Source organism: Heterodontus francisci, chromosome 3, assembly GCF_036365525.1.
Source record: "Heterodontus francisci isolate sHetFra1 chromosome 3, sHetFra1.hap1, whole genome shotgun sequence".
NCBI classification, from domain to species: Eukaryota; Metazoa; Chordata; class Chondrichthyes; order Heterodontiformes; family Heterodontidae; genus Heterodontus; species Heterodontus francisci.
Window position 1 is genome coordinate 203,530,839 of NC_090373.1, and position 14,741 is coordinate 203,545,579.

At 44.5% G+C, this 14,741-nt stretch overlaps 1 protein-coding gene across 1 annotated transcript in view; it reads right to left on the minus strand.

Annotated features, from left to right (window-relative positions):
- Window positions 1-14,741, minus strand: part of LOC137367180 (dynein axonemal heavy chain 8-like) — a 2,531,605-nt gene that overhangs the window by 1,044,221 nt on the left and 1,472,643 nt on the right. The window contains exons 124-125 of the mRNA XM_068028616.1: window positions 1,807-1,947; window positions 229-457 (exon numbers count right to left, since the gene is read on the minus strand). Coding sequence (XP_067884717.1) covers window positions 229-457; window positions 1,807-1,947 — 370 coding nt within the window. The remainder of the gene's footprint in view (window positions 1-228; window positions 458-1,806; window positions 1,948-14,741) is intronic.

The window sequence follows — 14,741 nt, forward strand, 5'->3', positions numbered from 1 at the left end:
ATATAGGAAAGGACAAGACCATTTGAAGACAAGGATGAGAACTTTAAAAGCACTTAAGAAAGTGTCAATTCCTGATATGTGTTATTCGTGTTCAAGACTCCATGATGGAAGCATTAAATCAGAAAACTGGTCCCAATAGAGTGATACACTGTGCAATTACGATGTTACTTATTTATAAGGTGCATAGTTCTGAACGATGTATCTGAAACATAATTTCATTGCTCATACCTTTCTGATTAACAAGAAATTCAAACATGGTCTCGGTGCTACTTGCGGGAATCTTAGGTAGATCAAGTTTGCTGCCGTGTGTTCGGAGGAAATTCTCAAGTTTAGTTCTACTGTCAAGCTCCAACAGGGCACCAACACTCCACATCAGCCCAAATACAAAGAGCCGTCTAAGTTGCACTTGATTAATATTCACTCCAACCTCCATTAAACCATCTAGCACAGTAATGGACTAAAGAAAGAGAAAAGTATGCATTATTAATGAGTAAATCTCTAGGACTTGGATATTTTCTTCAAAGGAAACATTAAGACTGTTTTTTAAAATACATTGATATCCCAGTGAAGCATAGCACTCACATATCAATATGTGCATGGGAATTGAAGAAAAATTATTCATAACTTAGTACTCTGCACAGCAAGCTTCTCCCCTGAAACTGTGAGGCAGCAGTGAATCTCTGAAATTCAGATCTCATGTATGGACCAATGCTATAATGAGTTCTGAAGCTGAGTTGTTCAGAAACCAAACTGAACACTGGTAAGCAGTAGGTAAGTGCCACTTGATAGCACTGTTGATGACGCAATGCATCACTTTTCTGGTGATTGGGAGCAGGTTGAATTTGTGCCGCTTTTTCAGTATACTATGTTTATGGATGCTCCTATTCACATTAGTTGCTTAATTGTCCACACCATTCACAACTGCATGTAGTAGGGTTTCTCAGCTCTTATCTGATCCATTGGTTGTGGGATTGCTATACTATGCTGCTTCTGCTGTTCAGCATGCATATAGTCCTGTGTTGTAGCTTCACCAGAAAGTTTGAGATATGCCTGGTGTTGCTCTCACATATCTTCTACTGTCTTGCTTGAACTAGGATTAGTTCACTGGCTTGATGGAATATGCCAGCCCACAATGTTATAAATTATAGCAGTATTCAATCCTGATACTGTTGTTCACCCCACTGTGCCTCATAGATTCTCAGTTTTGAGCTGCTAGACCTGCTCTGAATCTATCCCACTTCACACAGTGGTTGTGTAACATGAAACAATAGAAGGTGTTCTCAATGTAAAGATGGAACTTGGCCTCCATGATGCCTGTGCAGTGGCCATTCCTAACAACACAGTCATGCACAGACACGTTCTACACAGGCAGATTGGTGAGTCCTTTAGGACTCATCTAACTTGGTCAGTGGAGGTACTAGCGAGCCAATCATGGCAATGGACATTGATGTCTCCTGCCCAGAATATATTTTGTCCACCTGTTACATTCAGTGCTTGGTTCAAATGGTCTTTAACATGGCTAAGTACTAATCCATCAGCTGAGCTGGTAACATACATATGAACATACGAAAATACATAATCAGTAGAAGGCTTATTTGTGTATGCTTGACCTGAAGCCATGTAAGTTAACGGGGTCCAGAGTCAATGTTGAGGACTCCCAGGACCACACCCTGACTGTATAGCACTGTGATCCCATCTCCAGTGAATCTGCCTTGCTGATGGGGCAGAAATGGTACTGGAGGAGACTGTGATGTTTAAAAACAAATTTACACACAAAGCTGTCTTTACAGTAGAGAGGTTTCCAACCTGCATGATGTAGTTACACTCCAGCAGCTCCATTACTGGATGGAGGTTTAATCTCATGTACTCAAAACTATCCTCAAATGCTTTGTTATACAAGTCTTGTAGAATCTCAGCCTCCCAAGGAATACGTTTGTTTAACCAAGCCTGTAAGCAAAAACACAGAAACTTTCAGAATAGTGAGGGGAGAGGGGCAAATTCAGGCCGCAGTCTGTCAAGTAAAATGTGGTGAAATACAGACAGGAGATACAAATAGATTGATGAAAGTTCTGATGAAAGGACACAGGCCTGAAACATTAACTCTGCTCCTCTCTCCACAGATGCTGCCTGTCCTGCTGAATATTTCCAGCACTTCCTATTTTTATTTCAGATTTCCAGCATCTGCAGTATTTGCCTCCTTCACCATCTTCTCCAAGTCAATGTCTATGATGGAGAAACTTTTGAAGACAATGGCCATGATTTAAGGGGAAGAAAATAACCTGGGACAGAATAAATCACCATTTCAAAAATTTATAGGTTTCTATGAGATCCCCCCTCACTCTTCTGAACTCCAGCAAATAGAATCCTAACCAACTCAATCTCTCCTCATACATTAGTCCCACCATCCCAGGAATCAGTCTGGTAAACCTTTGCTGCACTCCCTCTATAGCAAGAACATCCTTCCTCAGATAAGGAGACCAAAACTGCACACAATATTCCAGGTGTGGCCTCACCAAGGCTCTGTATAATTGCAGCAAGACATCCCTGCTCCTGTACTCGAATCCTCTCGCTATGAAGGCCAATATACCATTTGCCTTTTTTACTGCCTGTTGCACCTGCATGCTTACCTTCAGCAACTGGTGTACGAGAACACCCAGGTCTCACTGCATATTCCCCTCTCTCACTTTATAGCTGTTCAGATAATAATCTGCCTTCCTGTTTTTGCTACCAAAGTAGATAATCTCACATTTATCCACATTATACTGCATCTGCCATGCATTAGCCCACTCACTCAACTTGTCCAAATCACCCTGAAGCCTCTCTGCATCCTCCTCACAACTCATCCTCCCACCCAGTTTTGTGTCGTCTGCAGAAATGGGTAAAAATGGGGAAAGAGAATATAAATAAAGTGATAAAATATAAAGGGGATGCAGAAACAGAGAGACCTGAGGGTTTCTGTTCACAAATCTTTAAGGGAATCCATAGGAACATAAGAACACAGGAACAGGAGTGGGCCATTCAGCCCATCGAGCCTGCTCCGCTATGCAATACGATCATGGCTGATCATCTACTTCAGTGCCGTTTTTTCCACACTATCCACATATCCCTTTATGGCATTGGTCTTTAGAAACTTGTCAATCTCTACTTTAAACGGACTCAATGACTGTGCACAGCCCTCTGAGTAAAGACATTTCCCCGCATCTCCGTCCTAAGTGACTTACCCCGTTTTTTGAAATTGTGTCCCCTGGTTCTAGACTCCTCAACCAGGGGAAACATTTTAACTGCATCTACCCTGTCTATCCCTTCAGCATTGTGTAGGTTTCAATGAATCACCTCTCATTCTTTGAAACTCTCGAGAATACAGGTACAGTTTCCCCAATCTCTCTTCATAGGGACAGTCCTGCCGTCCCGGGAACGTTGCACTCACTCTTTGGAAATAATATCCCTCCAAAGGTAAGGGGACCAAAACTGCACACAGTACACCACAGTACCCACCAAGGTTCTTTACAATTGAAGCAAGTCTTCACTACTCCTGCACTCAAATCATCTTGTGATAAAGGCTAACATACCATTAGCCTTCTTAATTGCTTGCTGCTTCTGCATGTTAGCTTTCAATGACTTATTGACGAGGAGACCCAGGTCCCTTTGTACATTTACACTTTCTAATCTCTTACCATTTAAGAAATTCTCATGAAGGGTGCAAATCAAAGTTCAAAAACAATTCCAAATATGGATTGTTTGCAATAATGGCATTAATTTTTTTTAAAAAACAAACAAAATTCAGAGTCTTCACATTTATTCCTCCTACCAAAATGGGTAACCTCACATTTTTCCACATTATATTCCATCTGCCACGTTCTTGCCCACTCACTAAGTATGTCCAAATCCTGTTGAAGCCACTTTGCATCTTCCTCACAACACACGTTCCCAGCAAATTTTGTGTCATCTGCAAACTTAGAAATATTACATTTGGTCCCCACATTCAAATCATTGATAAATATTGTGAACAGCTGGGGCCCAAGAACTGATCCTTGCGGTACCCCACTACCTCCAGCCTGCCAACACGAGAATGACCCGTTAATTCCTACTCTGCTTCCTGACTGTTAACCACGCCTAAATCCATGCCAGTATTCTACCTCCTATCCCATGTGCTTTAATTTTGCTCCTGTGGGGGACTTTATCAAAAGCCTTCTGAAAGACCAAGTCTACTATGTCCACTGACTCCCTTTTATCAACTCTGTTTGTAAAATCTTCAAAAAACTCCAACAGATTCGTCAAACATGATTTCCCATTCATAAATCCACATTGACTATGTCCAATCAGGTCATTATTATCCAAGTGTCCATTTATCACATCCTTTAGAATAGATTCGAGCATTTTCCCTACTACTGCGGTAAGGCTAACAGGTCTGTATTTCCCTGTTTTCTCTCTCCCTCCCTTCTTAAATAGTGGGGTGACGTTTGCTACCTTCCAATCTGCAGGAACCATTCCAGAATCTATAGAATTTTGGAAGATGATCACCAATGCATCCACTATCTCCATAGCTACCTCTTTCAACACTCTGGGATGTAGAATATCAGGTCCTGGGGACTTATCAACCTTCAGCCCCATTAATTTCTCCAATACAACCTTCTTACCAATACTATTTCCTTCAATTCTTCATTCCCTCTAATCCCTTGGATCTCTAATTCTGAGAGATTTCCTGTATCTTCCTCCGTGAAGACAGACACAAAGTAATCATTTAGCTTCTCTGTCATTTCTCTATTCCCTATTATTAATTCTCCCTGACACTGCCTGTAATCGACCCACATTTGTCTTAGCCAAACGCTTCCTTTTTACGTACCTGTAGAAGCTTTTACAGTCTGTTTTTATATTTTTTGTGCCTTGAAGGAATGTATAATTGCCGTAAAGTATGTCATATTTATTTAAAGACTATCCATTGTCAGGCTCCTTCCAGGGATTTGCTGAAGACATCTCCAGGATCTCACAATCTGCTTCCCACAATTGCATCTCCCAGGTCACAGATGCCTTGTTTGCCAAGGCTGCCACTTAGGTCCACATTTCACTGATGAGGCCAGTCAGACACAAACAGCTGTCTGTTTCTTTGCAGTGGCTGAATTCCCAAAGATGCAGGGAGTCACTAACGCACATATGTGGTAATCAAAGCATCCTCAGATCAGCCAGGACTGTTCATCAATTGCGAGGAATTTCAATCCCTCAGGGTTCAGCTCATTTGTGACCACTTGAAGGGTATCATGCATGTCATTCATTATGCTGCACTCACATCTACAGGTTTTCACTCCTCCATACAGCAAAAGTGTTGCTCCTTGATTTTCCTTCTGAGGTCAGGAAACAGATATTGGGACTTTTTTCAGGAGGAAGCAGTCACAACCCTCGATTTGTATGGGGCAGACTGTTAGTTGACTGACGGGCGGGTTGGGCGGCCAAGTAGTGGGCGTGGGGTGAGAACGGAGGCAGATCTGAAAGAGAGCAGGTCTGATTTAAATCAACTACAGCAGCCATTACTGTGGCTGCCATTTCAGAGATTTATTTGCTGGATTACATATGTGGCAGGAAAGGCAGAGGGCTGGAACCCAGGACACGGCTGCCCTTCACTTTACGGATATCAACCTGTAGGTCCTACATGAGGCAGTGAGCAAGAAGAGGGAGGTCCTCTTTCCAGAGGATTTGAAGAGAAGGCCATCATCCCAAACGAAGCAGGCTTGGATCGAGGTGGTGGAGACCGTTAGCAGAAGGAGTGTGGTCGGAAGGAACTAGTTCCAGTTTAGGAAGAGGTTCAGTGACCTTATTCACTCTGGCAAGGTCAGTGCAACACCAAACCCTCAGGACAGGCCTCTGGGTATTCAACCTCCAGCAGACACAACAGCTTACCAACTCACTTACTGACTCCTCAGCAAGGCTCAGAACCATAGTGCTGTTGAAAGCTTGCCAACGCTGATACATGCAGCTTCTTATGTCAATGAGCCATTGGCATTGTCCATAGAGGCCAGCAGAACCTTATCTCTCTTTCATTTTTGACCTTTCAGGAGAAACAGGCTCAGAATATCCATGAAAGAGCCCAGAGAGGAGGAGGGCTTCCCTTCTTTCACTTCGTCACCACAATGGAAGACGGCACCAAGAGATCGCCAGGGTTGCTGACCACAAGCAAGTTGGGGAAGGCAAGATGGCCATCTCTGGTGGAGAGATTGAATAGAAACTGGAATGTATACATTAAGGGGATGTGTGGTGCTCCAGCCCATTTGACAGCATTCTAAAGACTCAGCTGAATTGGAAGCCTCAGCACTGCACAGGCTTCTGCTGTCAAAGGCATGATCGCTTCTTGTGTCTCCCATAGGTTGGGACGTCGAGGGACAAAGATTGATTCCTGTATCATCACTGGGCCTCGCACTGTCAAAGCAGAACTCAGACCAAGCACTGTCACATCTTACAAGTGCACCCTCCAACAGCTCAGATGCAGTCACATAGGTGGGCCCTTGCACATGGTTAGATTAGGGTGGCACTGGGTGATGAGCACATCATGAGTGTGCAGGAGAAGGTGACAGAGGCAGAGACAGCTGTGGGTAGTCCCCCTCAGAGATTGGAGGACAGCCACAGCCCTCCACAGCTGGGCATAGATGCAGGGCCTGAGGAGTTATAGGAAAGGAGGCTCGAATTAGACAAGCAGCAACACATGTGCTCCCACATGAGTTTCCTGAGGCATGATCATGGGCTGAGAATGGAGGCATGTCACCTCCATTGAGATAGTGGCCAACCTCATGCAGAGTCATACGTGGCAGCGCTCAGAGTCCATGCAGGAACTGCACATTGATGCTGACAGGATGCAAGCCACACTATGATGGCACAGAGATGATTGGAGGGGATGTCAGATGCGTCCAATTGGAGATCCTCTCGAGCCACCTGATGTGCTATCCAAGGGCTGAGGCATTTACTGAGGAGGATGTGGGTGCCACCGCTTACAGAGGGGCGTGATCATCATCATTAGCGGCCACCTTGGTTCCGCTGACTGAGGGAGTATATATATAGCAGGGCCCAGTGACAGAGACTGAACCTGTATTGATGCGGTTGCGGCAGCCTCTGGAGCTGCCTTCAATGGCACCTCCACCACGAGGACGATCACCACGTGCATCTCAACTGCAAGCCAAGAAAAGTGAGCAGGCTGCCTCCACCTCATCCGAGGCCACTAGTGTAGAAGTGGCCACAGAAAGTTAAGTATGGTAATTAAGTATGGAAATTAAGAACATGAGTAACTTTTTAGTCAGGTGATAATTATTAATGTAATGTCAATCAACCTCTCCAGACCAGAATGGGAACGATTCGAAATGTTTAATCTTGTGCCTGCAAGTAGTCAGTTATTGTTAAAGATTTTAAAAATGTAAAATTTCAATTTTTTCATCTGTTTTTACTTTTTCTTTCCATCTAAGAACATAAGAACATAAGAAATAGCAGCAGTTTCGCTATTCAAAAGATCATGGCTGATCTTCAGCCTGAACTCCACTTTCCTGCCTGCTCCCCATATCCCTTGATTTTCTGAGAGATCAAAAATCTATCAATATTAATCTTGAATTTATTCAATGAAGGAACATTCACAACCCTTCTCAGGTAGACAATTCCAAAGATTCACAATCCTCTGAGTGAAAAAATTTCCCCTCATCTCAGTCCTAAATGATCAACCCCTTATCTTGAGGCTGTGCCCTGGTGTTCTAGATTCTCCAGCCAAGGGGTACCTCTCAGTGTGTACCATCTCAAGTCCCTTCAGAATCTTGTGCATTTCAATGAGATCACCTCTCATTCTTCTAAACTCCAGAGAGTATAGGCCCAATTTACTCAGTTTCTCATCATAGAACAACACAAATCCCAATAAAAAATCTAGTGAACCTTCATTGTACAGCCTCCAAAGCAAATATATCCTTCCTCAGATAAGGAGCGCAAAACTGCACACAGGGGTCTCACCAAAACCCGATATAATTGGAGCAAAACCTCTTTATTCTATACTCCAGACCCCTTGTAATAAAGGCCAACATGCCATTTGCCTTACGAATGCTTGCTATAGGGTAGGCGGTGGCGTAGTGGTATTATCACTGGACTAGTAACCCAGAGACCCAGGGTATTTCTCTGCGGACATGGATTTGAATCCCACCACAGCAGAAGGTGGAATTTGAATTTAATTAATAAATCTGGAATTAAAAGCTAGTCTAATGATGACAATGAAACCATTGTCGATTGTTGTAAAAACCCATCTGGTTCACGAATGTCCTTTAGGGAAGGACTCCTCCATGTTGAACACCACTTGGAGGAAGCACTGAGGGTGGCAAGGGCACAAAATATACTCTGGATGGGGGACTTCAATGTCCATCACCAAGAGTGGCTCGGTAGCACGACTACTGACCGAGCGGGCCGAGTCCTTAAGGACAGAGATGCTAGACTGGGTCAGTGGCAGGTGGTGGGGGAATCAACACGGGGAAAAAACATACTTGACCTCGTCCTCACCAATCTGCCTGCCACAGATGCTTCTGTCCATGACTGTATTGGTAGGAGTGACCACCGCACAGTCCTTGTGGAGACGAAGTACTGCCTTCACATTGACGATACCGTCCATCGTGTTGTGTGGCACTATCACCGTGCTAAATGGGATAGATTTCGAACAGATCTAGCAATGCAAAACTGGGCATCCATGAGGAGCTGTGGGCCATCAGCAGCAGCAGAATTGTACTCAACCACAATCTGTGACCTCATGGCCCAGCATATCCCCCACTCTACCATTACCATCAAGCCAGGAGACCAACCCTGGTTCAATGAAGAGTGCAGGAGGGCATGCCAGGAGCAGCACGAGGCGTACCTTAAAATGAGGTGTCAACCTGGTGAAGCTACAAGACAGGTCTATCTGCGTGCCAAACTGCGTAAGCAGCATGCGATAGACAGAGCTAAACGATCCCATAACAAACGGATCAGATCGAAGCTCTGCAGTCCTGCCACATCCAGCCATGAATGGTGGTGGACAATTAAACAACTAACTGGAGGAGGTGGCTCCACAAATATCCCCATCCTCAATGATGGGGGAGCCCAGCACATCAGTGCGAAAGATAAGGCTGAAGCATTTGCAACAATCTGCAGCCAGTAGTGCCGAGTTGATGATTCATCTCGGCCTCCTCCTGAAGTCCCCAGCATCACAGATGCCAGACTTCAGCCAATTCAATTCACTCCGCGTGATATCAAGAAACGACTGAAGGCACTGGATGCTGCGAACCTATGGGCCCGGACAATAGTCCGGCAACAGTACTGAAGACCTGTGCTCCAGAACTTGCCGCGCCCCGAGCCAAGCTGTTCCAGTACAGCTACAACACTGGCATCTACCCTGCAATGTGGAAAATTGCCCAAGTATGTCCTGTACATAAAAAGCAGGACAAGTCCAACCCGGCCAATTACTGCCCATCAGCCTACTCTCAATCATCAGTAAAGTGATAGAAGGTGTCGTCAACAGTGCCATCAAGTAGCACTTGCTTAGCAACAACCTGCTCAGTGACGCCCAGTTTGGGTTCCGCCAGGGCCACTCAGGTCCTGACCTCAAACCTTGGTTCAAACATGGACAAAAGAGCTGAACTCAAGAGGTGAGATGAGAGTGACTGCCCTTGACATTAAGGCAGCATTTGACCGAGTATGGCATCAAGGAGCCCGAGCAAAACTGAGGTCAATGGGAATCAAGGGGAAAACCCTTCGCTGGCTAGAATCATACCTAGCGCAAAGGAAGATGGTTGTGGTTGTTGGAGGTCAATTATCTCAGCTCCAGGACATCACTGCAGGAGTTCCTCAGGGTAGTGTCCTAGGCCCAACCATCTTCAACTGTTTCATCAATGACCTTCCTTCAATCATAAGGTCAGAAGTGGGGATGTTCGCTGATGATTGCACAATGTTCAGCCCCATTCGTGACTGCTCAGATAGTGAAGCAGTCCATGCAGAAATGCAGCAAGACCTGGACAATATCCAGGCTTGGGCTGATAAGTGGCAAGTGGATGGGTGCAGGTCCAACAACACTCAAGAAGCTCGACACCATCCAGGACAAAGCAGCCCGCTTGATTGGCACACCATCTACAAACATTCACTCCCTCCACCACCGACGCACAGTCGCAGCAGTGTGTACCATCTCCAAGATGCACTGCAGCAATGCACCAAGGCTCCTTAGGCAGCACCTTCCAAACCCGCGACCTCTACCAACTAGAAGGACAAGAGCAGCAAATACATGGGAACACCACCACCTGCAAGTTCCCCTCCAAGTCACACACCATCCTGACTGGAACTATATCGCCGTTTCTTCACCGTCACTGGGTCAAAATCCTGGAACTCCCTTCCTAACAGCACTGTGGGTACCCAAATGGACTGCAGCGGTTCAAGAAGGTAGCTCACCACCACGTTCTCAAGGGCAATTAGGGATGGGCAATAAATGCTGGCCTGGCCAGTGATGCCCACATCCCATGAATGAATTTAAAAAAAACTTGCATGCTAACTTCCTGTGTTCCTTGCGTTCTGACCTCAGTAAGATCGTTAATGTGAAAAATATGAGACATGAACGCCAAACCAATTTACAGAACTACACAACTAGATTTCACTTTTTAAGACTTCTATTATAACAACTAAAGTAATAGAAATCCCCATTAACTAAGTAGTACTTTGCAAGTAGATACTGAAAATTACAAAGCAAGTTATTTTCTTGTTCAAAGTATTTGGAAAGTTCACACCACACTTAAATGTTGCACAGTCCTTTTTGATGAAGAAATCCTTCGTGGCTAAAAGTCCCAAACTCCTCCCAATTGTAATGGGTCGGATCTCCCAGACTATTTCAAAAATTAATGTTCTCTTCGCTCACCTATCTGAGCACTTCCAACCTGGAAGTCGTGAATGAGGCGTTTCCTTGTAATCCTGCTGGTCTTCTACTTCTCCACAATCTTCGACTTTCAAAACAGTTTCAAGTCTTTGCAGCCTTTTTACTGTAACAGGCCACAGCTGCTGGTTTCTTCTCCTACAGCCTGCCTTGAGGCCACAACTGTTGGCTTTTTCTCTTACAACTTGCTTGGCTTCAGAAAGTGTTGAATTTATCTGGACTCAGGAGTCAATAGCTTATTGTCCTGCTCCAAAATGCAGAATCCTGGTTTCACAAAGCCACTTGGGCCTTCCCATTATTCCCAGGTGCTAACAGCTGCCTGGTATGTTTACATCTTCCGAATTACTGACTCCCTATTTTATGGCCTGAAAGTCTGGGAGGGCAAAACCATTGTTCTTCAGGTATTAACCCTGCAGTCTCTGTTTTTCAGAAGAAAGTCATTGATCTGTGCTCTCTGTTGCCCTGGTAACCTTTCGCAGAGCGGAGGTGAGGTCACGTGACCTTCTGGAGTCAAAAATTACACTTTTTAAAAGATAATCATGTGACAAGTCCCAGCATTCCTAACACTTATTTGAATGCACCGAAGGTTCTGTGAATATCAACTTTTTTTTTTAAAGTTCCAAACATTTAAAAATATTCTGCTTTTCTATTCTTACTACCGAGGTGAATAACCTCACAATTCCCCACATTATACTCCATCTGCCACCTTGTTGCCCACTCACTTAACCTGTCTATACCTCTTCATGTTCTCTTCACAGCTTATATTCCCACCTAACTTTGCATTGTTAGTGAACTTAGACACGGTACTCTCAATCTCTTTATTGAAGTCATTATTATAGATTGTAAATCTCGTGCCACTCCACTATTTCCAGCATGCCAACTTGAAAATGTCTTGTTTATCCCTACTGTCTGCTTCCTGTCCATTAACCAATCTTCCATCCATGTTAATATATTGCCTCCAACTTCACGAGCCCTTATATTTAATTTATCCTTTTGTACAGCACCTTACAGTGTGCAAATTGCATTCAAGTTTGGTGAGTCGGGATTTTAAGTGTTGTTATCTTCATAAAAGTCTGGTCTGCAGTTAGCATTTACCTGGGAGTTACCCTCTGGATAACGTAGGGTTAAGAAAGTAAAGTAGGGTTAAGAAAGAAAAGTAAGTTTCTTACAGTCTTAGGCAGGGACTAACAGGGATCTACTTTATTTTCTACTTTTCTAACCCTCCAGTATTTGGTTCTTGCAGTGGAAGAAGCTGTTTGGTGAGTGCCTGGTAAGCTTTTCTACTTATAATAAATAGCCTGTAAAATTAAGGTATGGCAGAGCAGCTCTGCCGAATGAAATGAACAGCCTGTGGCATGTGGGAAGTCATGCATGCACTACGTGTCGTTGACAAACACATCTGGAGGAAGTGTCACTGGCTGCAGAAGCTTGAGCTCAGAGTTTCAGAACTTCAGCAGCGGCTGGAGTCACTGTTCTGCATCCGCAAGGCACAGGACTACGTGGATAGCATGTTTAGGGAGGTGGTCATAACACAGGTTCGGAGCACGCAGGCAAATGGGGAATGGATGACCACCAGACAGTCTCAGACAATCAGGCAGGTAGTGCAGGAGTCCCCTGATATGATCTCACTCAATAATCGGTTTTCCATTTTGGATATGATGAGGGCGATGGTTCGTCAGAAGAGTGCAGTCAGAGCCAAGTTTGAGGCACCACAGTTGGCTCAGCTGCACAGAAGTGGAGGAAGAGGAGTGGAAGAGCATAGTGATAGGGGATTCATTACTAAGGAGAACAGACAGGCCTCTCTGCGGCAGTAAACGTGACTCCAGGATGGTGTGTTGCCTCCCTGGTGCCAGGGATGTCAGTGAGAGGCTGCAGGACATTCTTCTGGGGAGGGTGAACAGCCAGAGGTCATGGTCCACATTGGTATCAATGACATAGGTAAGAAGGGGGAATGAGGTCCTGAAAGCAGATTTTAGGGAGCTAGGAAGGAGATTAAAAAGCAGGACCTCAAAAGCAGTAATCTAAGGATTACTCCTAGTCCCACGTGCAAGTGAGCATAGGAATAGGAGAACTGGTGTAGGATGGAGGGCATCAGATGTCTGAGACATTGGGACTGGTTCTGGGGCAGGTGGGACCTGTACAAGATGGACAGGTTGCATCTTAGCAGGACTGGGACGAATATCCTCACAGAGTGATTTGCTAGTGCTGTTGGAGAGAGTTCAAACTAAATTGTCAGGGGGCTGGGAACCTGAGAGGGAGTTCAGATTGGAGGGAAACAAAACTGGTAACTTGTCTGGGGTATGGAAACCAGGAGCAATTATTATCAAGGAATACCAAGGTGTACAGAATACCTGGGGGGGGGCGGCGGGGGGGGGGGATAGATAGCACAAGAGTAGGGTATAATATGTTATTAGGTGGGGTCGGAGTAAGGGAGAAAGCAATAAAGTCTGAATCAGGGTTAATGTGCATGTATGTGAATGCATGGAGTGTGGTTAATAAGACTGGTGAGGTATAGGTGCAGAATGTCATGTGGAAATATGATGTTGTGGCTACAACAGAAGGGCAGGACTGGGTGTTAAACATTCCTGGATACAAGGTGTTCAGGAAAGATAGCAAAGGGAAAAAAGGGGGAAGGGTGGCGGTATTGATAAAGGACAGCAGTGCAGTGCTGGAGAAAAAGAATTCCCAGGGGGTCGAGGACAGAATCAATTTAGCTAGAGCTAAGGAACAAAAAAGGTGCAGTTAGATTGCTCGGTGTTGTCCATAGGCCACCAGCTAGTGGGAAGGACGTGGAGGAATAAATTTGCAAGGAAATTCCAGAGAGGTGCAAAAGATATCGGATAGTTATAATGGGGGGACTTTAATTATTCAAGCATAGACTGGGATAATAAAGGGCAGTGAGGGGCAAGAGTTCCTAGAGTGTATTCAGGAAAATTTTCTACAACAATATGTTGCTTGTCCAACTGGAAAGAAGGCACTGCTAGACCTGGTTCTTGGGAATGAGGTGGGCCAAGTGGATCAAGTATCAGTAAGAGAGCATTTAGGGGATTGTGATCATTGTATCATAAGGTTTAGGCTGACTATGGAAAAGGACAAAGAGCAATCCAGGATAAGAATAATTAACTGGAGGAAGGCCAACTTCAATGAGGTAAGAATGGAACTGGGGCGAATAAATTGGAGTCAAAAGCTGGCAGGAAAATCGGTAGATGAACAATGGGCTACCTTCAAAGAAGAGATAGCTCGGGCACAGTCAAGGTATGTTCCCTCGAAGGGGAAACATAGAGCAAACAAATCCATAGCTCCCTGGATGTCAAAAGAGGTAGAGATTAAGATAAAGAAGGAAAAGTGTGCTTATGACAGATACCAGGCAGAAAATACTATTGAGAACCCGGCTGAATATGGAAGGTCCAGAGGGGAAGTGAAAAAGCAAATAAGAGAAACAAAGAGAAAGCATGAAAAGAGACTGGTAGCTCGCATGAAAGGAAATCACAAAGCTTTCTATAGGCATATAAATAGTAAAATTATGGTAAAAGGAGGAGTGGGGACGATTAGGGACCAGAAAGGGGATTTACACACAGAGGCAGAGGACATAGCTGAGGTATTAAATGAATATTTTACATCTGTCTTTACCAAGGAAGAAGATGAAACCCAGGCAATGTTGAAAGAGGAGATAAGTCAGACACTAGAGGGGTTTAAAATTGATAAACAAGAAGTATTAGATGGGCTGTTGTCATGATCCTGTTTTTATATCTCCTTGGGAAATATCGTAGTGCATCTTTAAGGCAGCAAAAGATCAGTACTTCTTTAAGGCAGCCAGCTTCATAAATTACTGAGTGAAAGTGCATCT